The sequence below is a fragment of the Petaurus breviceps genome, unplaced genomic scaffold, assembly GCF_028583685.1.
Source record: "Petaurus breviceps papuanus isolate PSGF00001 unplaced genomic scaffold, PetGlider_PUasm1.0 208, whole genome shotgun sequence".
Lineage (NCBI taxonomy): Eukaryota > Metazoa > Chordata > Mammalia > Diprotodontia > Petauridae > Petaurus > Petaurus breviceps.
The window spans coordinates 13,606,166-13,631,401 of record NW_027185852.1 but is presented as its reverse complement, the minus strand read 5'-3'; the positions used below and the strand labels follow the sequence as shown (position 1 = coordinate 13,631,401).

General features: G+C 43.2%; 1 protein-coding gene across 1 annotated transcript in view; it reads left to right on the top strand.

Moving 5' to 3' along the window:
* LOC138165280 (inaD-like protein) overlaps window positions 1-25,236 on the top strand; it is a 340,313-nt gene that overhangs the window by 120,374 nt on the left and 194,703 nt on the right. The window contains exons 20-23 of the mRNA XM_069093439.1: window positions 3,609-4,001; window positions 10,901-11,024; window positions 15,398-15,560; window positions 20,747-20,818. Of these exons, the coding sequence (XP_068949540.1) occupies window positions 3,609-4,001; window positions 10,901-11,024; window positions 15,398-15,560; window positions 20,747-20,818 (752 nt within the window). The remainder of the gene's footprint in view (window positions 1-3,608; window positions 4,002-10,900; window positions 11,025-15,397; window positions 15,561-20,746; window positions 20,819-25,236) is intronic.

Below are 25,236 nucleotides of genomic sequence, written 5' to 3'. Positions count from 1 at the left end.
CCCCGATCTGCCCTCCCTTCTATCACCCTCCCCGTCCCCTTCCCTTTTATTTTCCTGTAGGGTAAGCTAGATTTCTACACCCCATTGCCTGTATGCCCTATTTCCCAGTTGTGTGTAAAAACAATTTTTAACGTTCGTTTTTAAAGCTTTGAGTTCCAAATTCTCTGCCTTCCTTTCTCCCCACCCACCCTCCTTGAGAATGCAAAACAGGAAACCATAAACCCTTCTCTTGAAAGCAGGAGTATTTCCTTTTATGTTGCCTTAGCTTTGCTGCAAAGCAGAATGCATAATGGGTACTGTTTTCATTGACCAAGAGCAGAATCCTGTGGTGATTCAGTTAACAAGGATTTATTAAGCGCCAGTTATGTACCATATATGTGAAACTGCATGACATAGTGGTGAGAGAGCCAGGAAAGTCTGGATTCAAGTCTTGTCCCTCATCCTTCCCAGCTGTTTGTCCCTGGGCACATCCCCGAACCTCCCCATTCCCAGCCTCCAGGACTCTGACCTTACAGAGAAGGTGTTGACATGCCTTAGTGGGAAGGAGTTGCCTATACCCATGAGATCATAAGTCTGGTAAAGGTAAAAATGCCAAGCACTGTGTTAGATGCTGAGGACATGAAAAGGAAAGGGAGAGATGCCCTCCCTTTTAGGAAACTGCCTCCTCCTAATCCTCATGTAAAGATTCTGTAACTGGGCAACCCCAGAAATCATCTTGTTTTTCCCATATCGGATAGTCATGGTTCAAATGAGACCATAGATAAGAAGCACATCATACATGTTAGTGATGAGGAGGAGGACTCAGCCCTTTCTCCATCAAACTAGGCATCCTCATATTGCCAGATGGACAAAGTATTTTGCATTTGTGTCTATGCCCTGTTTTCTACAAAATTGTGGTTATCTCCAAGAAAATTGTTCTCTTTCAGTGTCTTATTAGAGATCACCTTGCCATGGAAATGTAGTGGAAGGTGATATGATGGCAGGAGTAATGCCCTGGGGGTCAGGACATGAGTTCAAATCCAGATTAAACCACTTACTTGGTATGACACAGGCTAACTTCCCTCCTCTCTCTGGGTCTCAGTTTCCTCATCTGTGAAAGGAACGGTTGGGCTTAGATGGTCTCTGAAGTCCACTCCCAATGTACATATGAGACCTCTTTTCCTTTATGGATCTCATTTTCTTCCACTATAAAATAAAGGTGCTGGGATCAATGGTTCTTGACCTTCCCTGCTCAGAACCAGTGGTCCTATAAGCAGCTTGCCTGTTTTGGGATCATATTTTCCTCCTCTATAAATGGGAGTGCTGGTCTAGTCTAGGTAATGTTCTATAGTCTTGCAATACACAAACCCATCCTTTGTCCCTGCTCATTTGAGGAGACATAGCTCTCTCCTGGCACTATTTGGCTTCCTTAATCCATCCACTAAGCTGATAAGTTTGGAGGGGTGGTTCTTGTCCCTTATATTTGCATGCTTGCCTTTAAGGGTTCATTGTAATCATATGTAACTGTTTGCAGGAAAAGAATCAGTAGAGAAGAAAATTCCCTGAACCCCTATCCCTGCACTCTTCATGTTAGTGACACTTAGAATAGGAAATGTCATTCATCTCCAGAAGGAATTTCTTATTAAATGGGGGTAGGGCTGGAGGAGAGCATCCTGGACCTGTTACTGAGAGCATTTCTATCCGAACCCATCATTGCTGCTGTTAAATATTAGAAAGCATATCTTATTTAATGTCCTCAAGCAGCTTAAAGTCTGGTAGAGAGAGATTAGCCACGTGCCCACGTCAGTGCAATGCAATCTAAAATGTGTTTTTTGCACACTTCAAGGATTTGTAACTTTCTTGGTGATCATATTCCTTCCACGCACCAAAGCTCTGTCGTCTTCTCTCTAATTTCTTGAATGGCTCTTGAGAATTGTCATAGCTAAAAAATCATTAGTGCCAGGGACTCCTTCAGCCCCCAGTGTCCTCCTGCCCAACAGGACCATGTACGTCTTAAGCATGTTCTGCCCATACCTTTCCTTCTATTTGAAGCTGGGGAGAACAATGGATCATGTACCATGTCTGGAGTCAGGAAGCATCTCAGTTTAAATCCAGCCTGCCTGTTTGACCCTGGCTAAGTCATTTAACCATGAAGTTTGCTTCGGTTTCCTCATCTGTAAAACCTCCCAGGATTGTTGTGAGGCTCAAATGAGATAATAGTTGTAAAGCACATAGGAGACACTATCTAAGGATAGTTAATGTTGTTATGTTGTCTCTGCCTCGTAGAGTTTCAGATCCTCAAGGACAGGGATGATCGCTCATTCATATTTGTTTCCCTTTCTTGCGTAGTGCCTGGTGAATATGAATAAGGCTAGGGACAGAACCTGTGATTTCATTGGGAGAGGGTCCTCCCTCTTTGGAAGCATGCTGGTGCCTTTTCTACAGTTTATCTTTGGGTATTTAGTACATTGAGAAGCAAAGTTACTTGTCTAGGGTCACATGTTTAAGAAGTAGGCCTTGAAGCTTGTTTTCCTGGTATTTCCTGGTTTTGAGTCCACTCTGCCTCTCATGTAGCCCCTAGGAGGTTCTTAATGAAAGCTTATTTATCGACTAGTTACTGATTGGTCAATTCGTCAATCAGTGGTTTCTCCAAACTTAGCCAGGCTGGTCCTTAGACAACATAAGATAGATGTCGAGATGTGAGGAATCCTAGAAGCCATATAGTGCATTTTATAGATGAGGAAACTGATGCTCAATTACATTAAGTGGCAGGTGGGAAGCATCAGAGGTATGATTTGAACTCAGTACTTCTTACCCTAGGGTCAGTTAGTTATAGACTGTTGACTCCTGGTCCTAGATCGGGAACTGGAAGGGCTCTTAAAGGCTATCTTATCCTAGAGGAGACTCTTCTGGAGAGTTTAATTGTCTTATCTAATGTCACAGAGCAGTACTGTGTTCCTTCTCCAATTCCCTTCCAGAGAACCTTCCATTATAATAAAGAATTTTTAAAAAAAGAATTAAAATGTTCCAACCAACATATCAAAAAATAAAAAAGCAACCGATACATCAAAAAATTCTTATATTTTATATTAGTGTTCCACTCCCATGTTCTATCACTTCTGAAAAGAAGCCGGGAGGATGTGTCTTCTGATGTTTTGGTCCTTCTTTGGGGTCTTCATCACAATTTTGGAGAGTTCAGTTTTGATAGTTTATGGCTAATTGTTGAGGATCATGATTATTGTAACATTTGTAATTTAATTAAAATGAAAATGATATGTCTTGGAGGTCATAAGGTGGTTAATGTATAATGGAAGTTTTCAAGTAACCATTCACCTTGCCCAGGGCACATTTTTCTTGCCACTGTTTTTAGTGCTGGTGACCCTCCTGGGAAGCATGTAAGCTAGTAGCACACCACGTGGGGCTGACCAAATGACATATTTCTATGCAATGTCTTTGCAGGACATTCTATACAGAGAGAATGTGTGCAAAATACAGGCAGGCGGTTAGAAGGAAAGCAAAGGGGGTCTGCTTGGGTGCGGAAACAACAGGCAATTTCTAAGTTACTAGATTGGTCTCATGTAAAATACAGTCTTGAGGTCCTTAGTCATTCTTTGCCACTTTGTCTGTAGGAGTTCCGAGATGATTCTTTCCTTCACGAAGAGGACTTGGACGAGCCTTTCCTTGACTTGGGCAGGACATTCCACGTACAGTCAAAAGAAATCAATAACACTCGAGAGGCATGGGAGATGCTTGCTTTCCTGAAACCCAGAGCACCAGAAATGGGGGAAGAGAGAGAGATGCTTGTGGATGACATAGATGACTTCCAGGATATCTTTCAGAACATGGAGTTCTATTCTCCCTCACTGGGCAAGAAGGATCTTCCTCTCTCTCCAAGCCAGGATTTTCACTTTGGCAGCCAGTGGCTAAGTGATCCAGGGACCTACGAAGCTCACGATCTGAGATCCATGGTGCACCCGAGTTCCCAGGAGATGCCACACAGCAGATACAACAATGAAGCAATGGTAAGAAATCCCAAAGCATCCTATTCTCTCCTTCCCCTCTTTTTCCTTCACGGGGACTATAAATGAAAAATACCTGCTTTTCATGGGTGTTTTTCACTAAATCATGATTACAGCATTCCTGAGGTGTCAGAATGCACTTGGGGACCCTTGGTAAGAATTAGCTAAAAAAAAAAATTTAAATGGGGGGTAGCTAGTTGGCACAGTGAACAGGGCACCAGCCCTGGAGTCAGGAGGACCTGAGTTCAAATTCAGCCTCAGACACGACATGCTTACTAGCTGTGTGACCTTGGGCAACTCACTTAACCCCAAATGCCTTGCCTGGCCCCCCCTCCAAAAAATAAAAAATAAAAAAATTAAAAAAAAAAAAGAATTAGCTAATACTTTTGGAAGATTCCACATCCCTAGATGGAAGCCAAGGGCTCTTTTCATTTTAGTCCCACTATTTTCTTTTGTATCCTTGATGGATTGTAATTTCATCAGCATTGGAATGTCCTCCACCAGCTCGGACTGAGAGCCCAGGGTGACTTAACTGACAGACATGTGGTGTTAGAGTTTTCTTGGTTGGAGAAGACATCCATCCCCTGAGGCCACTGTGATGATGTGGCCCTGTGTATTGGATTAGCCGGACTGGTCATTTGAGGACAGACACACGTGGGGCGGTTCTTGGTCACGGCTTCCAGGGCTTGTCTGGAAGACATTCCTGATCCCCCCAATCATTAGTCTCCTGCTCCTCATTACAGATACTCCTTGTTAATTATTCTGTAAATATTCTGTATTTATTTATCTATCCTTGCTGTCTCCCAATAGGAACAGGAGCAGGGACAGTCTTTTTGTGTCCTTTGCATCTAGCCCAGTGCCTAACACATAATAGCTACTTAATGGCTGAATGATTCAATAAATAATACACGAACCACAAACTTTGATTCAGAGATTGCCCTGTGCCAAGCCCTGTGTTGTTTGCCAGGAATGCAACAGATATTGGTAATAAATGCTTGTAGATTTCCTCATGCATTGAGTTTGAAGTCAGAGTATCTGATTTCCAAGCCGGGCTCTGCCAAAGACTATGTATCATCTTAGCCAAGTCATTTCCCACTTTGGGGCCTCAGTTTCCCCATCTCTAACATGATGAGGTTGGACATCTCCAAAGAGAGAGGGGGAATCAATCGAGAGGAGCCAGTGAGGCCCAGGTGAAGTTGGGTCATTTGTAGCATATTCAGTGACCACAATTGTTTTGTCATTTCCTCCAGCTCCTAGTTAAAGTGCAGGAGGGGGAATGATAGGAAGAATCCAGGCCTGAGGTTTGACAAGAGAGGAGTGGTGATCAGACGGCCGACTGAGAGATCTGAGAGTGAAGGATGTTGTGGATGAGTCAGCTGACTGGAGGGCAGAGATGAGAGAAGCAGGAAAACATCATGCCTGAGCTGTGGAGGGTATTGGAGGTCTCAGTGAGGGCACATGCTAGTCACAGAAGGGATGGGGCACGCGGAGTCTTAGAATGATGGGAAGCTATGGTCAGAGCTTTTGATTAAGGAAGGGGAACATTTGTTCCCTGTTGCATGGCTGAGGTGATATGCAGGAATAGGTCATGGGATTAAGGAGGTAAATTTGCTTCAGGGAGCATCTTGTGGATGTAAAAACCCTCTGGCATAACGGCAGCAGTTGGGGAAGAGAGGAAGACAGGTAGACTGACCTGGGGGGCTGGTACCATAATGGCAACAATTTTAATTGGAAGGAAGAGGATTTTTGAGTGATGAAAGTCTGGAAATGGCAGTGGGGAGCAAGGAGTATTCCAAAACCTTCTTCAAGAGCCGCATGTTAGGGGTCTGAATGAAGGCACAGACAGCATTCTGTCTTTCTGACCCTAGCCTCCTTGGGCCTCAGTTTCCACATCTTTTAAAATGAGGGTGATTGAGTAGACGGGCGCTGTGGGCCCCCCCACCTGAAATCTGTGGTTCTGCAGTCCTGTGCCCTTGGTATTCCAGAGAAGGGGATGTTTGCTTAGAGGGAGAAGCTCTGGAGCGTGCTTATTGCCCCTTCCATTCTGCCTTCCCTGCTTCTACTTTATGCCCGTTCAGTTTATTAATCTGGTCCCCAACATGGCAAACCTAAGTGTATTTTTTTTAACGTAGAGACTTTTTTTTTTTGAGATATTTGTTTGTGCAAATGTGGCGCTCCTTTGCTAGAGGTTATAGAACCATGCTTTCTCCTAATGCTATCATAATCCACAAGGCTTCCAGAACACTTAGCTATTTTTGCTAAGCCGCCAGCAGCACCCAGCATGGAGAGCTTACAGCTGCATTTCATAGACGTGTTTTTGTTCACAGAGTCTCCTTGTAGGATATGAGAATGGAGACTAACGGAGATTTCGGCTGCCTTTGCCTCGGGGCTGTTTCTATAGAGCTAATTGACCTCATTTTTCTGTTTTTATTTGGAAAAAATGTTTCCTTGTATTCCAAGATCTTCCTTTTCCTCATCATCCCCAGTCAAATGGCAGCTCCTCGTTCAATTTCTCCCATTCCTAGAGCAACATAAACTATTTTCTGGCCTCCTAACCGTGGCCTTTTCTCTTGGCCTGTCAGAGGGTCTAGGACTGGAAGGGACCCCAGGGGCAGCTTTATCCGACCCCCTTATTTTTCAGATGAGGAAGTCAAGAGACTTGCCCAGGGTCACACAGGTAATTTCTAATGACCATCATCTCTGGCCTGTAAGTTCTTCTCCCCTACATTCATGAGTTTTTGATGCTGATAGGAAGTGCTTCCCTTTCTGCTCCCTTGGAGCCTGGATCCATTTCCAGCAGATTCTGTGTCCTCACCGTGATATTAAAGACCCCTGTGAATATGCTCTACCTTCCTCGCCCCTTTCATTTCCACTGGCACACTCAGCTGCAGGCAAGCGACTCTATACTTACTCTGTTTGGAAAATGCTTTTCTTTTATTTGTTCCTTTCATTTTTCAGTAGAGATGGGTCATAGTCAAGAACGCTGTTCTTGGAGATCAAGGGCCTAGATTCAAATCCTGCTTCTGATGGCGAGAGTGTTAGAGAGTCAGGGATGCCTGAGTCTGAATCCTAACTCAGTCACTTACTTGGACAAACCCTTGCCTCAATTTCTCTCTCTGTATAAACAGGGATGATAGCCATACCCGTTTTACAGGGTTGTTACAAAGATCAAACAAGACCACATGTGTAAAGTTCTTTGTAAATCTTAAATCTGCATGCAGATGCTATTTTTTATTATTATTTCTTTGTCACTATTTTATGTGATGTGGGTCACATCATCTAACCGCTCCTTGCCTACGTTTCCCCCTTTGTTAAAACAGGGATGATAATAATAATGAATATAATAAAATAAAATGATAATAACTGTGTTGTTATACTCAAATGAGATAATAGTTGTAAAGCTCTTTGGAAACTTTAATCCACATGTAAATACTATTATTTTATTATTATCATTATTATTACTCTGTTACTACCAGGTCAAGTCATCTAACCACTCGTGGCATCAATTCCCTCTTCTGCAAAGTGAAGCATTGGATGATTCAGTGACCACTCTATGATCATGTGATCAGCGGTGATATTGATGTTTGAATCTCCTTCAGACAATGTGGAGGGAGGGAAGAAGCATGGCACCTACTGTGTGCCAGGCCACGTTAAGTGCTTTTGACAACTATTATCTCATTGATCCTCATAACAGCCCTGGGGGAGAGGTAGTTACTGTGATTATTTCCATTTTATAGTTGAGGAAACCGAGGCAGGTAGCATTTAAGCATTAAGATTCGCTCAGGGTCACATGACCAGATTTGACCTCAAGTCTTTCTGATTCCAGGCCTGGCACTGTATCTACTGTGTGTCACCACCTCAGAGGTAACGACTACAGCCCATCCTTACCTTCTCACCCCGTGAGACTGTCGCCTGAATTCTTCCATTAGTGCTCAGTATTAGAGCTAATCATTACGGCACTAGATACCTCCCTTAGGTCTGTTCCAGTTGTGAGAGTTTTGGTAGACCACCTGGCCTCTTATTCTTATGTGTAAAAACTTTTCAATTTAATATAATCAAAATTATCCATTTTGCATTTCATCATGTTCTCTATCCCTTGTTTGGTTATAAATTTCTCCATTCTCCATAAGTCTGACAAATAAACTATTCTTTGCTTCCCTAAGTTGTTTATATTGGTATATACCTGGCCTCTTATTCCCCTGTCATTGCTCTCACCTGCCATATAACTGGTACTTCCCCTTCCTGTCATTCATTTCTTGGACTCTATATCTTTTTTTAAAGTTAAATTATTTATTTTTAGTTTTCAACATTCAATTCCATAAGTTTTAAATTTTCTTCCCCTCCCTCCCCAAGATGGCTTGCAATCTGATATGGGCTCAACACATACATTCCTATTAAACACATTTTCACATTAGTCATGTTGCATAGAAGAATTTTAACAACTGGGAAAAATCATGAGAAAGAAAAAAAATTAAAAGAAAAGAGAAAATAGTCTGCTTCGTTCTGCATTCCAGCTCCATAGTTCTTTCTCTGGATGTGACTGGCATTTTCCATCATGTGTCCTTTGGAATTGTTTTAGGTCCTTGCATTGCTGACAAGGGCTAAGTCTATCAAAATCAGTCACTGTAAGGGGTAGCTAGGTGGCAAAGTGAATAGAGCACCGACCCTGGAGTCAGGAGGACCTGAGTTGAAATCTGGCCTTACACACTTAACACTTACTAGCCGTGTGACCTTGGGCAAGTCACTTAACCCCAACTGCCTTGCCTTCCCCCCTCCAAAAAAAAGCAAAAAAAAAATCAGTCACTGTGGCTGTTACTGTGTACAATGTTCTCCTGGTTCTGCTCCCCTCACTCAGCATCTGTTCATATAAGTCTTTCCATGTTTCTCTGAAGTCTGCCTGTTTATCATTTCTTATAGAACAATAGTATTCCATTACATTCATATACCAGAACTTGTTTAGCCATTCCCCAATTAATGGGCTTGACCACCACAAAAAGGAGCAGCTATAAATATTTTTGTACATGTGGGTCTTTTTTCCATTTTTATGATCTTTTTGGGATACAACCCTGAGGGTATACACATTTTTATAGCCCTCTGGGCATAGTTCCAAATTGCTCTCTAGAATGGTTGGATCAGCTCACAGCTCTACTGACAATGAATTAGTGTTTCAACATTCCCACATCCTCTCCAACGTTTCTCATTTTCCTGTTTTGCCATGCTAGCCAATCTGATCGGTGTGATGTGGTACTTCAGAGTTGTTTTAATTTGCATTTCTCTAATCAATAGTGATTTGGAACATTTTTTCATATGACAATAGATAGCTTTAATTTCTTCCTCTGAAAACTGCCTGTCCGTATCCTTTGACCATTTATCAATTGGGGAATGATTTGTATTCTTGTAAATTTGACACAGTTCTCTATATATTTTAGAAATGAGGCCTTTATCAGAGATACTAGTTATAAAAATTCTTTCCCAGCTTTCTGCTTCTCTCCTAATCTTGGTTGCAGTTGGTTTGTTTGTGTAAAAACTTTTCAATTTAATGTAATCAAAATTAGCCATTTTGCATTTCATAATATTCTCTATCTCTTGTTTGGTTATAAATTTCTCCATTCTCCATAAGTCTGACAAATAAACTATTCTTTTCTCCCCTAAGTTGTTTATAGTATCAGCCTTTATACTTAGATCATGTACCCATTTTGACTTTATTTTGGTATATGGTGTCAGATTTTTGTCTATGCCCAGTTTCCGCCACACTATTTTCCAGTTTTCCCACCAGTTTTTGTCAAACAATGAGTTCTTATCCCAGAAGCTGCAGTCTTTGGGTTTATCAAACAGTAGATTGCTATAATCATTGACTACTGTGCCTTGTGTGCCTAACCTGTTCCACTTATCTACCCCTCTGTTTCTTAGACAGTACCATGCAATTTTGATGATTGCTGCTTTATAATACAATTTAAGAGCTGGTATGGCTAGGCCACTTCCCTAGCATTTCTTTTCATTAATTCCCTTTAAGTTCTAAACCTTTTTGTTCTTCCAGATGAGTTTTGATATTATTTTTCCTAGCTCTAAAATATAATTTTTTGGTAGTTTGATTGGTATGGCACTGAATAAGTAAATTAATTTGGGTAGAATTGTCATTTTTATTATATTAGCTCGGCCTATCCATGAGCAACTGGTGTTTTTCCGGTTATTTAGATCTGACGTTATTTGTGTGAAAAGTGTTTTGTAGTTTTGGATTCTAGATCTTGCCCCATTTAGCAATGCCTTATTATTGGGAAGAGGCTACAGTCTACTTCCACCCCCCACCAGTGGCAAGTCTATAAGCACAGGTATTTGGGACAGGCTCAGGGGACAATGAGTTGTCCCAGAATCTCTTCCTCTCTCCTCCCTCCCTCCCTCTCCCTTTCCCCCCTCTCTTTCCCTTTCCCTCTCTCTCCTCCCCTCCTCTTTCTCTCTCTTTCTTTCCCCCCTCCATCTCCTCTTCTTCTCCTCTTTCCCTCCCTCCCTCTCCCTCTCTTCTCACATTGTTGTTGCTGTTGCTATTATTGTTATTATAACATTCATAATTGTCCTAGAAGTTCTTTGTGGCTGCAAGTCTTTGAATACCACTTTCCCCAAGGAATCACAGTTACTTAGAAGGACTTCCAGAATATAAATAAGTGCATCTCACAGAAAGATGGTGCCCTTCACGATGGACCTCAAGGAAGCAATGAACCGATAGACCATTGGTTACTAATATTTTACTATGTTCAGGACGTTGTGACTGGGGTACAAAGACACCAACAATTCCTGTGCTCAGAAACTTCCATTCTTTCTTGCCCACTGACTGATAGGAAAGTTGGCTTCTCATGATTTCTCCCATGATGTTGTTCTAACACATTTTCCTTTCTTGTCCTCTCCAGATCAACGACAATTTTGGCAAAGTATCTTTGTCCTCTATCTCCTCCGCTGAAGGCAACATGTGCCAAGGCATTTTTGATGACCTTGAACACTCGGAATCCATCGCAAATAGTGGCCTGGATTTAGGTTTGTACTTTTGGTTACCCATCAATGCTAATTGTTTTAATTTTGCTGCTGCCAAAGCAACATTTGAATCTGCTGCTTTTGTCAATCACCTCAATCCTTTTGATTTCACCCAAATTCAAATAACTCAATCCACCATGAATTCAGGTAGTTCCTCATCTGGATATGCCTTGTTCTAGGTGCTAAGAAAACAATCCAATTTTCATCTTGCTTTTAGAGTGTGGAGATTCTGCTTTGCAGCAGACTTGCATTTTTTTCTGCCTCATTGAGCTTTTTATTATTAAATAGAGAACAATACTAACACCACTGCTTTGGATTGGAATCAGAGAATACAAATAAATCTCCGCTAATCTATATTAAAAAGCCTGTTTCCATTAAACCATACTGTGAGCTCATGGAATGGAGTTGTTAAATATGAATATAGAGAGGCATAGTTTAAACATTTATGAAATGCTGCACTAGCTCTAGGTTCAGGCCAATTTTGATACATTAAGAACTCCAAGTTTCCATTAATGGACTTGTTCCCCTCTCTCCTTAGTCCTTTTTAGAGTCAATATTGGTTCTTGTATCCAAAAGAAAACTTTTCTTTAAAAGTCCTTTTTTGGGGGGGAGAGAAGAAGGGGCTGAAATTATTGAAGCCTCTGATATTATCCTAAAACTACTAAAACATTCATGAGATTTTTTTTGCCACACCAAAATTGACTTAGTATGATAATTACGCATAAATTCAATTCAATAAACATGCTTAAAGTGCCTACTATGTGCCTAGCACTGGGGATACAGTAACAAAGTAGAATGTGCCCTTATTTTCAGGCAACTTACGTTATATGGGGAAATAAAACAGGAATGTAGAGTATCCTTGCTAATAATCATTGATAATTGCCCGGCATTCCATTTTTGTTTTTGTTTTTGTTTTTTATCATCACCACTGTGCAGTTTTTCATCCTGGTTCTGCTTCTTTCATTCTGTATCAGTTCATATAAATCTTCCCCTATTTCTCTGAATTCCTTGTATTCATTATACACTTGAAAATCTGCAAAACCCATTTTCTCACACCAGCCCTTCAGGCTCAGAGGAAATGTGACTTGTCCATGGTTGTCCAGGTTAATGAGCAGAACAACTGAGATTTGACACATTCAGTATGTAGAATTTCCCCTCCCCTTACCCCCTTCCAAGCCAGGTGAATCAGTACTGGGCATTGTGAAGGATGAAGAAAGATTTCTGTTTCTCAAATAGCCTTATAGCTGAGTTGGGGAGATGAGATGCACATAAAAATGCACCTAATTGTATCAGGCAACATAATAGCTGACATATTTATAGCACCTTCCTGAATTCAAATCCAGCCTCAGACACTAGCTGGGTGACCCTAAGCAAGTCATTTAACCCTGCTTGCCTTGATTTTCTTTTCTTTTTGACTGGAGAAGGAAATGTCAAACCACTCCAGTACCTCTGCCAAGAAAATCCCAAATGGGGTCCCATCGAGTCTAACATGACTGAAACAACTGACCGACAACAGATGAAAGGCCACCTGAAAGGTTATAAACATGGGAGGGTTTGCCTTAAGTGTCGGCCATGAATTAGGGAACTGTCTGGGGCATCCTTCTATGTTTACATTTTTACAGTTTGTCCTTTTTTCCTGTGGAGATACAGTCTCCATTTCACTTCCCCCAGTAGAATATAAGCTCCCTGAGGGCAGGAAGTGTTCATTGCATTTTGTCCTCCTATCCTGGCCCAAACTCCTGTACAAAAAGTCAGTGCTTAATCTGTAATTGCTGAATAGGCAATAATGGACTTGGAGAAAAGAGTTCTGGGTTTGAATTCAGACCTGAATGCCTGTGACTCTCCCTATTTATTAGCTGGGTGACTAAGGAAGCCCCTTGCATTGTCTCCTTGCATTGCCCTCTGTGCTTAAGCTTATTTATTACTTTCTTTTTATCGGCTTATTTGTAAAGTGTTCAGGGCACCTCCTACAAGGTTTGCCGTGCTGGAAATTCATTTGCCTTTTATCCTTTCCCAATTTTATAATCTCCCCTCACAAAATATTAGTATTTCAGGGATTTCTTTTCTCCTTTGCCCCTGAGCATTGGCTTGCTTTTCATCCTGAAAATCTTCTTTCTTTGAACTCTCCTGCCTCTTTTGATGTCTCTCCATTGCTTCTCTTAGCTTTCAGCCCACAACTCCCAAGCTGCTTGTCTTCTTTTTACTGTTTCCTGATCTCTGGGATCCTAGTGACTTGACCATTGACAATGCCTGGACGCTATAGCTCTGTTTTGGGCAGCTGGGTGGTGCCGTGGATAGCGCAGAGGGCCTTCAGTCAGGAGGATGACCGTACTAAGGCCCAGTGTGGTTAAGTGATTTGCCCAAGAGAGCAGAGGCTGTAAGGAACCGAACCATGAAGTCAGCGGATGGACCTCTGCCTTTACTTCTCATCTTTTATGTGCTGTGCAATCTCCTCATGGCCTTGGGCTCCTACCACAAGACAAGTAGCTGAGGAGTTGGAGATGACTCTTCTCTTCATGTTTTATAGATGGATGGCCTTTAGTCCATTGTTCTTCTTGGCCTTTCCATAGCAGTTGACACCATGGACAACCCTTTTCTTCTCATTACTTTTTTCTAGATTTTCAGGGCAATGCTTTTTCCTGGTTATCCTTCCTCTCTAACTGCTTTCTCTCAGTCTCTGTCCCCCTAAGCTCTCTGCCCCTTCTTTTCCAACCTCTTCTGTTCTCTCCATAGTTTTGGTGACCTCAGCTCACACGAGCTTAATTGTGCAGGGGATGTTCTAGGTCTCCACCCCTGGTCTCTCTCCTGTCCTGTCATCATCATTAGGAACATAACTATTAGACATTCTGAACCAGATTTCCCTCTGGCATCTCAAACTCAATGTGTCTTGATCCAAGCTCATTAAATTTCCCCCCAGCCTCTTCTCTCCTGCACCTCCCTATTCCTGTTTAGAACCCACCACCCTTCCAGTCATCCTGGTTCATCGCCTCAGTGTCCTCTGTGTCTGCTCTTTCTCACTTTCCCCCATCTCCAAACAGCCTGCCAAATAATACTGTTTCTACCTTCACACAGTCTCCCATGCCTATCCTTCTCTCTCTGCTCCCATAGCTTCCCCCTCGGTGCAAGCACTCATCACCATTTGCCTCCAGGAACTGCAATAACTTCTAATTAGTCCTCCTGCCTCAGATCTCTTCCCACCTTCATCTGTCCTTGACACTGCTGCTAAAGTCATTTTCCCTACTCCAAAAATCCTAATAGCTCCCGGCTGGCAGCTGGGTGGGATGGTGCTTAGAGCACTGACCCTCAAGTCAGGAAGACTCATCTTTCTGAGTGCCAGTCTGGCCTTAGAGACCAGCTCTTTCACCCTTCACAAGTCACTTAGCCCTGTCTGCCTCAGTTTCCTCATCTGTCAAATGAGCTGAAGAAAGAAATGGCAAACCACCCCAGTACCTCTGCCAAGAAAACCCGATATGAGGTCATGGAGATCCAGACACAACTAGACACCCACACACCCCTCCTATTGACCCTGTGAGCAAATACAACCTCTTCTCTGTCATTCAAAACCCTTCATGACCTGGCCCCAACCTGCCTTTCCAGCCTTATGATGCAGCATGTCTCTTCACCCACACTACATGCCAGTCCTGTGCCTCAGACACAGCACTCCATTTCCTGTCCCTCATGCCTGGAATGCTCTCCCTCCTTCCCTCTGTCTTCCTTCAGGACTCAGATGGAAAGCTGCCCTTCCCGGTTCTGCCCACCCCACCCCGACCTGCCAGGCTCTTCCCAACCCAATCATCCTATAAAGTGCCCTGCCGATCTCAAAGCACTACATTCCCTTGCACCCTGTTATCATCACCGTCATTGTTGTTGCTTTTAGTTTATTTTTACCTGCCTGCATGTGGTCATCTAGTCTACTTTCCTTGTTTGTCAGAGAAGCCTAGACTCCTTTGCCCAAGATCTCACAACCCATAAGTAAGTAACAGAGGTAGGAAGTGGCCCCAGGGCCAGACTTTTATCTCTTTCTGCTTTACAATGTTTCTTGGATTAAGAAAGCAAATTCTTTTAATTACATTACTTTGTAATAAATATGTATGTGTTTATTTACTTGGTATCTAATGGTATTTATATATCACCCTGTTCCCCACCAAAGAGAACGTAAGCTCCCTGAGGGCAGGGGCCGCCTCATTTTCTTTGCTCTGTCCTCAGTGTTTAGCCCCGGGCTTGTTGAACTTTTTCTTCTGGACCCATATGGGGTTGCACCCACAGTTTAAGAAGCCTGGTCTAGCCCATAGTTGGGCAGCTTCAGGAATGGCACAGACAGGGATCACTTGCCCTTCTTTTTTGTTGCCAATTGTACTGTTCTTTTGGTCCTCCAGGCCTGAGTGTGGCAAGTGGTTCCGAAGGCCCCGAAATGTTGGTTGATCTTCCTGTAGTGGCCCAGGGGAGTGAGTCAGCAGACATGTCTGTCTATCAACTGCCGCAGAAGCGAGGGATCTCCAAGGCCGGATTGCTGCCATCTAAATATGCAGCAGAGACATGGTATGCTATTAACTCCTGCCCCATTATCTGCTCCTCTCCTCTCCTCCCTCTCCCACTCTCTCTCTCCCTTCCCTTCTCCCTCTCCCTCTCTCTCCCTGTCCCTTTCCTTCCTTTTCCATCTCCCTCTCCCTCTCCTCTCTCTCCCTGTCCTTGTCCCTCTCCCTCCTTCTCCATCTCCCTCTCCCTCTCCTCTCTCTCCCTGTCCCTCTCCCTCCCTCTCCCTCTCCTCTTTTTCCCTGTCCCTCTCCCTCCTCCATCTCCCTCTCCCTCTCCTCTCTCTCCCTGTCCCTCTCCCTCTCTTCTCCTCTCTGCAAACTAGGAGACTTGGCTACTCTGGGGGCCACACAAAGAGCTGAAGGCCTGCTCAGAGGACATACTTGCCCCTTACATCTCCCTACACAAGTCCTGTGAAATTACTCACAGGTGAACATTTATTGCGTCTTGATCTCAAACTTAAAGGCCAGAGACATGCTGAGCGCTCATCCTTCTGGCAGCCTTCCATCCAGGCTGTCAGGGCATAGTCTGTCCTGTGATACAGGGCCCCCTCCCATCTCCTTGTTCTACTGCCCTAAGCAGGGCACCACATATGTGAATACACCCCAGTTGATACAATACAAATGCTGTTAATGTTTAATGGGAGCTCCCCAAACTGTTGTACAGGAACACACAGGATGGAATTAGGCCCACTTTTTCTTTAAAAAAAAAAAAAAGCTGACATTTCCTTAGTAAATGAATGATTTTTCTCTAAGTCCATTTTGTAGAGATACATTTGTAAAGTAGTAAACCCATGAGGATGCACTGTCCCTTCTTGGGTAATGCAGCTGACTCAAATACAGATGTATTTATGTAAGAGTATTTAAGAACATGTATGCAATCTTTTATTATGTGGCTTCATATCTCAAGTGTTTTTCTTTTAAATAATGCATTGTGTTCTGCTTGCTTTTAAAACCAATATGACTGAAGTGATTCCTTTTCTTTTCATATTACCTAAATTTTCCCAGTCTTCTTCCCCCACATAAGGATACTGAGGTCCAGATAGATTAAGCCATTTGCTTGTGCCCAAAGACTTAGGAGTGTCACAGGCAGACCTCAGAAAGCTGCTAAACACCTTCTCCATCCATCTCCCACTAACAGCACAATGACACAGTAGGTACTTAATAGTGGATTCTTTGGTCAGCAGATCTCTGTTTATATACATGATATTTCTTCCTTCAGAATGCAAGTTCTTTGAAGGCAGGAACTGTTTCTGTTTTGGGGGGGGGGGGGGTAGGCAGGGCAATTGGAGTTAAGTGACTTGCCCAAGGTCACACAGCTAGTGTGTCACGTGTCGGAGGCTGGATTTGAACTCTGGTCCTCCTGACTCCAGGGCCAGTGCTCTATTCACTGTACCTTCTAGCTGCCCCCATTTCTGCTTTTTCTCTGTATCCTCAGTGCTTAGCACAGGTCCAGACACATTGTAAGCATTTAATAAATAATAGTTAAGTGATCATTGATTTGTGAATCACCATCACCAAAAGGTTGAATTTTGTGTTTGGCAAGGTGTCAAGTTTTCCACTTCTTTTAAGCACTGAAAACCTGGTTGTTGATCAACTGACTGATTATAGCCACCTTCCTGGGAATGCTTTCCCTTCAGCTTATCTCTGTCCATTCCAAGCTCTAGCTCCTAAAGCTGAGCCCTAGGCTGCTGACATGGGCTGGCTTGCATGGTCTCCACAAGATCATGGCTAACATCCTCATGTCCAACCCCCTCACTTTCCAGATGGGGAAATCTGCCCCTGGTATCTCTCATACTAGGAAGATAGAACCCACGACTGTGCTCATCCCAAGAGACTGTCTGGAGGGCCTTTTCCCATGAATTTTGTTTATCCTTGGGAGGCTGAATCTTTGGGTTGAGTGGAATAATGTTTGTGATCATATTTTCCTACTTAGATGCCAGAGTTAAGTGTGGCTTCCCGTGAACAATGGTGGATAGGAGCCTAGAGACTGTCTCAGGTTTCTAAGCTTTTAAGGGAATAAATAACATAGACAGCTAAGTCTCATCTCCAGCCTGAGTGCTCTGGGGTTGACTCCCAGAACTTTAGTTATTGGTGACACTGAAAAAACAGTATGGAAAGAAAAGGAGTATTGATGGGGGTGGAGGAAGGCCTTCCCAGGGCCTGGAATCTTCAGGGCTAGGACACCAGAGAGCGATTTCTCTACAAATGATTTGTTTATGGTGGACAAGTCTTTAATGATCAGAGCCCCAAATGCTCCCCGCTTTTGGACGGGGGTGATTCATCATCGTACGTGAAACTAATGGAAGACAATTTGGGCCATTCATCATTATCAGTCACATTCAAACAATATTTTTATTGGAAGGTTGATATCTTTAGAGGGAAAATTCAGGCATTAGATCCTGGGGAAGGATAACAGCCACTTTTTCTTATTCCCCACCTTATTTCTGGTGTTTGGTTTCACCTTTGACAAAGTGTATTCATCAAAAGAAGATATTTGTAAAGTTGTGAGCACAGTGCTTGGCACATAGTAAGTACTTAAGAAATTCTTTTCCCCTCTCCCCCCACCCAGTTAAATAGTACTTCGGATGGGGCATAGCATTTTTTGTTCTGTTGGATATAGTGATTGGATAAGACTTGTTAAATTCCCTGCATGGAATGTAGTGAAAAGGAGGCTCTGTGGCATCATGGGAAGGGTGCCTGATTTGGAATCAGGGCACCTGCATTTGAATCCTGTCTCTTGGGCTGAACTTGGACTTAAAGAGGATCAATAGTCTAGTGCAAATAGCCCTGGATTTGGAGTCAAAGAAATGATCTGGCACTCATTAGCTCTGTGACCATGGACAAGTCACCTTTCCTTCCTGAGACTTAATTGTCTCATCTGCAAAATGTGCATAATAACACCTGTAGTACCCCCTTCACATGGGTGTAATGAGGCTCAAAAGCTGTTAGAACAACAATAACATAAACTGGTTTGTGAATATTAAAGTATAAATATAGGTAGGAGATATTATCACTATCATTTTGAGGTCATAGAATGAGTGACCAGAGTGACCAGTGCTAGGTTAGTAGGGTTGGATTCCAGTATTGGCTTCATCATTTATGTGCCAATTGTCCATTGACAATTTACACTACCTTGTATTCATCTGCAAAATGAGCATAATATTGGGTAATAATTTTCTGTCTGTGCTGATTGAAACTTTATACCACTGTGCATAACTAAGAGTTAGCTGTAAACTCTAAAACCAGCAAAAAAGTTCTAAATCTCCCTCCCTTCCTCTCTCCCTCCCTCCCTTCCTTCCTTCCTTCCTTCCTTCCTTCCTTCCTTCCTTCCTTCCTTCCTTCCTTCCTTCCTTCCTTCTTTCCTATCCCCCACCCAAGCCCAAAGGTTCCTTCCCATTCTAAACCTTATGGTTTTAAGTGTCAAAAAGTTTATGAGAACTGTCCCAGTAGGAATAGACTGATGTAGATCGGAGAAATTCGAGAAGCTAACCCAGAGATGCTGGAGGATTACAGATGAGCCTGTAAAGGGAGTTTCCTTCTCACATTCCATCAGGATAATGTCTTAAAACATCCTAAAACAAAAGAAAGCAAGGTACTGCTGTGAAAGTCTGTGATTTTAAAAAATGCTACTTGTAAATTTTGTTTCTATATCACTTACATTCTCTGATGCATCTCTTTCTTGTTTTCTTCCCTGAGAACCGTCTCTTATAATAAAGAATTAAAAAGAGGGGAAAAGCAGTTCAGCCAATCCAACAAGTTGGGCCTGTTTGACAGGACACATTCTACCACCACAGTCCTTCACCTCTGAGAGAGAAGTGGGAGCTTTCTTCTCATTTCTCTTCTCCACTACTGAACTTGGTCATGCTAAGACTTGTTTTGTGGCGCACTCATCCTGTTTGTTTTGCTCAGCTAATAAATTCATCTCCTGACCAAGAGCTGGGAAACAATGTCATTTAAACTACGTGTGTTCAGGAGGTCATGTGGCATGGGACAATGGGGATGGAAAGTGAAGTGGATCATGGGCATTTCCAAGCTTGGAAGGAGTATCACAGAATCTCAGATTTGGCAGGGACCTCATGTCTGGCCAGTCCCACCCTCTCTAACATTCCTGACCAGTGGTCCTACAGGCTCTGCTTGCACACCTCCAAGGAGGTGGAATCTCCCATTTCTAGAGATGGCATCTCCCGGTTTTGGACAGCGCTCACTGTCAGGGAGTTTTGAACTGGAACTGACCCCTTTGCAACTTTCTCCCATTGCTCCTGTTCATCTTTATAGTGCTTAGAAGACCAAGCCTAATCTCTCTTCTATGACAGTTTCTTCAAATAACTGAAAACAACCAGACCTTGCTCCCTTCTCTTCTTCAGGCTAAACCTGTGCAGGCATATCAACCAAACCTCATCTGTCCATGCCTTCCCCTCGCCTTGATGCACTCCTGGACACTTTGTAACTTATCAACATCCTTCCTAAACCGTGGGGCCCAGGAATAAATCCTCTAGATATGATAAGACCAGGGCAGAGTACAGTGAGACCATCTCTTTTCTTTTCCTGGAAATTACGCCTTTCCTCATGCAGCCCTGGATCAAATAAGCCTTGTTTTTTCTCATCATGTTGTTGACTCATTAGGCTTGCGTTCCACTAAGACCCTCAGTTCCTTTTCTGAATAGTTTCTGTCTACCATGTGAAGTTGACTTTTTTAATCCAAATACAAGATGAATTTATATATTATACCTTTTTAATTTTATTAGATTCAGCTCAATGTTGTAAAGTTTGTCAAGATGCTTGATGGTTTGCTCCTAGAAGGCAAGCAAAAAAAAAAGTCCCTTTTTACTATGGGCCATTCAGTGGAGCTTGCTTTCTGTACTCCCAATAGTATTCTGTTTTGTTTGGATTCTGGTTTCTTGTTTGATGAAAATGTAATAAATTGGGGCGGCCAGGTAGCACAGCGAGTAAGAGCACCTGCTCCAGTGTTGGGATGACCTGAATCAAATCTGGGCTCAGATACTCAGCACCACACCCAGAAATAACTGGCCGTGTAACCTTGAGCAAGTTACTTAACCCTGATTGCTTAAAAAAAAAAAAAAGAAAATGTAATAAATTTAATTGTCAAGTTATGAAATAAGTTGTCTTATACCATGATGGTAATTCTGTTCCAACAGTGTGACTTACAGATACTTTGGATTTTTTCCCCAGTGATTTGCCGGAGAGAGAAGAAGGAGAAGGAGAAGAGACCCCAAATTTCAGTCATTGGGGTCCACCTCGAATGTATGTTGATTTATATTTATTTTTAAGCATTTTTTTTAAAGATTTCATTTTCATTTACTTCTTGTTAAAGAGTGAATTAATTTTTAATTAAGGACTCAGGAATTGTGATAATATTTGCATAGACTGGGATGAAGCCAGTTCTGTTCCATTCTACAAGTGTTTATAAGTTAATGCACAAGGATTCGTTAAATGGCTTCTATGGGTCAGAGACAGTGTCGTTCAGTGGGTAGGGCTGGATGCAGAGCCAGGAGGAGCTAAGTTCAACTCCCACCTCTGACACTAAGAGATGATGTTACTCTGGTCAAGTCACTTCTCCCAAGATTCCATGCTACTCTCTAAGACTGTTATTCTCAATGAGTAGGAGAGTGGGTAGATGGAGGGAGAAAATGTAGAACTGAAAATAAAAATATTTTAAAAATAATTAATAAAAAGGACTTAGTTACAGAGAAGGTGCAGACCTGTGTAGGTAGGGGCTGGAAGCCCCCAAATCAAGTGAAATCCCAGGTTATTTCCTGTGTCAGGCTGTGTGCAAGATTCTAAGGATTATTATTTTTCAGTCATTTTAACTTTTCAAGATCTCCTTTGAGGTTTTCTGGGCATAGGATAGTCCCTGTACATAGTGGGTGCTTTTCTTGTTCATTTGTTTCAGGTGTGTCCAACTCTCCTTGACCCCATTTGGAGTTTTCTTGGCAGAGAAACTGGAGTGGTTTTCCATTTCCTTCTCTACTTATTTTACAGATGAGGAAACCGAGGCAGACAAGGTTAAGTGATTTGCCCAGGGTCACATAGCTAGTAAGTGTCTGAGATCAGATTTGAATTCAGGAAGATGGGTTCTAGGCATACATTGACAAAAATGAAATCATTTCTGCTCCCAAGGAGCTCACCATCTGTAGTGTTAGATATCATATACATATTAAATGTGTATAAATACGTATATATGTATAAATATATGCTGTGTACATGTGTACATGTGCATGCTCATACATACAGAGAGAAAACACTAACAAAGCAGGTAGAAAAATAACCTTGCATGAGAAGGCACTAACTGCTGAGAAGGTTAGTAGTAAAAACAAAAGTGCCTGCCTTCAAGAGACTTCCTCCCCATCCTTGTGATTCTAATGTCTGTATAAGTGTATTCAAGGCCAGCCAGCTTGGGGCCCTGGGAATCACCGGTGTCCTTTCTCTCGAGGAGATTTCACTGCATTGGGCCGGACTGCGACATGTAAACAGATGAATTCATTTTACAACACGTACAAAGTAATTGAGGGAGGGAAAGGAGAACCAGCTGGAGTGAGGAGACATTGCTTCCCAATGGTGCAAACACGATCGTCGTGGAACTTTCCGTTTAAGTTCTGAGGAAAATTCATGCAAATCCTGGGCCAAACACTACTAGAGTATTCCAACTCAATAGGAATTTAGAAAGTACCTACTACGTGTGAACTGCCTTGGCCAGATCCCGTGAATACCCCCAAAGCAGTGAAATGCTGGCTGCTTTGGAAGTGTTTCCATTGTATCGGGAAGGAAGGGGCATTGATTGTGTAGAGCGCGGGCAGGTCTGAGGCAGAAAACCCTGACGATGGGGTGGGGCAAGGACCAGTGGCCAGTCCCAGAAGAGGCAGCTTCTGAGCTGACCCTTGGAGGAACACCAAAGTTGTCAGCTGCAGCCCGGGTTGTTTTCAGTATATGGTTAGGGTCCCATCCCCCACCAGAAGTGGCCCTGCACTGCTTCCTTATGAAGATAACCCTATTTTCTTGAGGGCTTTGCCAGTGAAGCATAAACTTGGTTAGTGGGGAAAATCACCACCACCACGAAAACACTGGCTTTGGACTCAGATTTCACCTCTGACTCTGAACATCTCTGTGATCTTAGGCATGTCACTTTATGTCCCTGATGCCATTTTCCCTAATCTGTAAAATGGGTGTGTTGGACGAGCCAGCTTCTGAGGTGCTTTTTGGCTCGTGATCCTTTGTCTTGTGAACTCTCTGGGGTCCTGCCAAGCTTGAAAGGCTTTAAGTGTGGGTTAATGAGGGACTCTTAAGACTGTACTCCGAAGACCAGCTTAGCAAACACTGGCGAGCTCCTCACCCCTTGGACACAAATACAGTGGGATTCAAGTCAACAAGCACTTATTATTTTTGGCCAAAATGACTCTTGCAGTCCATTTACTAAATCATATTTGGTGCAATCTGCATCAGGCATGAAAACACCCACAGTAAAGAATTCTTGCTGCAGTAAATTATACTTAACATTGTTAGGATATAGATCTGGGTGGTTCTGCAGAGGCCATAGAATTGAACCCCCTCATTTTATTGATGAGGTAACAGAAGCTCTGCCACCAGCCTTCAAAGGGAAGATCATAGACCCAATCTCTAGAGCTGGAAGAGACCTATGCCGCCTACTCCACCTTCGTGCCTCAGTGGGTAGAGCTCTTGGTCTGGAGTCAGGAAGACCTGAGTTCAAATCTGGCATCAGATACTTACTAGCTGATGACCCTGGGCAAGGCAATTAACCTGTTCGCCTCAGTTTCCTCATCTGTAAAATGAGAAAAATAATGGCACCTATTCCCCAGGGATGCCGTAATGAACAAATGAGATATTATGTCAAGCCCTCTGTAAATGCTTGTACTTGTTGGTTAGAGATGAGTCAGCTGATGCCTGAGAGGTTATGCCCAAGATTGTACAGATAACTTCATGGATCCTAGGCCTTCAGCAGCCATGCAGTCAGACCTCCTCATTTTATAGATGAGGAAACTATACAGCAACTCTCCTAAGATAACATAGGTGGTAAATATCAAAGGCTGGATTTGAACCCAGGTGTTCTGACTCTAAATCCAGCGATCTTTCCCCTTTAATGCTTTGCCTTCCAGTCTGGCCCCTGAATGGGCTGGTGGCAGTGGGGAAGGTATCAGGAAAGGACCTAGTCAGCATGTCATTGCTCTGATTAGAGAGGCCGGGCTGGCGTGGCCAGAATGTTGGACACCTGGAGCATTGTAGGACAGTTTATGCCTCCCAGAGGCTTCTCTGTGTATCTTTGGAAGCCAGCGAGATGTGTTTTTAAAGAGAAAAAAATAGTATGCCAGTGGAAAGCCTACTGTGTGAAGTGTTCCCAAAGACAAAGGTTTACAAAGCACTGTACTCATGCATTGGAGGAAGGTCGCCAGGCCTGAGGCCTCATAGAGACATCCAAAAGCCATGTAACTGGGGGAAATGGGAAGACTGCACTGGCCTATCTCTTTAAGTGGAGGCCCTGAGCCCACAGCTCTGCCTTCAAATCAAAGGGTGCAGTCAGGGCAGCAAAGGGGGCTGGGGGCCGCTGGGCGGGAACCAGGGAGACGAAAGGCTTCAGGTAGCAAGTGGTGTTTACCATGAGCTTCAGCTCAGGTACTCGCTTTGTGACCAGGGATGGACGCTTAGCCTCTCGGCTGCCTGATTTACAAAACTGGTGTAATTAGACTTGCTATACAGCATAGCATCATGGGCACAGGGCCAGCCTTCCCATCAAGCATGCCTACAGATTCCTGGACACCCCCTTGCTCTGTGACTCTGTAAATCCCTTATTTTCTTTGGGTTAGTAATACCTGAGAAGAAGGATGTCCTAGTGGATGGAGAACCAATCTCCAAGTCAAGGAGGCCAGGATTCAAGTCTCCTGCAAAACATACTGACTTTGTGATTCTAGGCAAGTGAATTAACACCTCGGTGGCCCCCAGTCTGGGCACTGGCAAAGGGACCTTCACCAGTGAAATCCCAGGTCCAGGATCCCCCAATTATAATTGTTAAATATGAGCAATTCCTCCAGTTGTACCCAAGGGCCTTGAGTACCTGCTACTGCTCGCATCTAATCTGAGCTCCTATCTAGCTCTTCAGAGCCTGACTGCTCTCTCAGGCTTATTATACCTTGCCCCCCTTCCGGCTTCTTTCACTCTAGTCAGAGTGGCCCCCTGTATTCTTCACACACACACCCCCCCATCTCTTCTTTGAAGGCTTTTGTACAGGCTGTCTCCCATGTCTAGAATGCCAGCCTTCCTCACTTCTGCCCTTAGAATCCTTGGCTTCATTCAAAGCTTGTTGCAAATACCTGAGGCTTTTTCCTGTCCCCTGTCCCTGCAGCTGCCCCCAGGACTCTTTGCCCCCAATTGGATAATCTGATTTAAGCTTCCGTTTAATGAGGGGGCCAAGCATAATCTTCTCCCCATTTCCCAGCAGTTTCACTGATTTTTTACTTCTTTGTCATGCCCCTGGCCTGGGTACCTTCCTCTGTATTCACCCCTTCCTCAATACTTGCCCCACTTTCTGATTCTTTTTGTAGTCTTTCACCATTAGATTATAAACTCCCTGAGGGCAGGGACTATTCTTTTTATATGTGCTTGTTTCCCCAGTACTTAGCACTGTCTGTGACTGGCTCCTAGTAAGTGCTTAA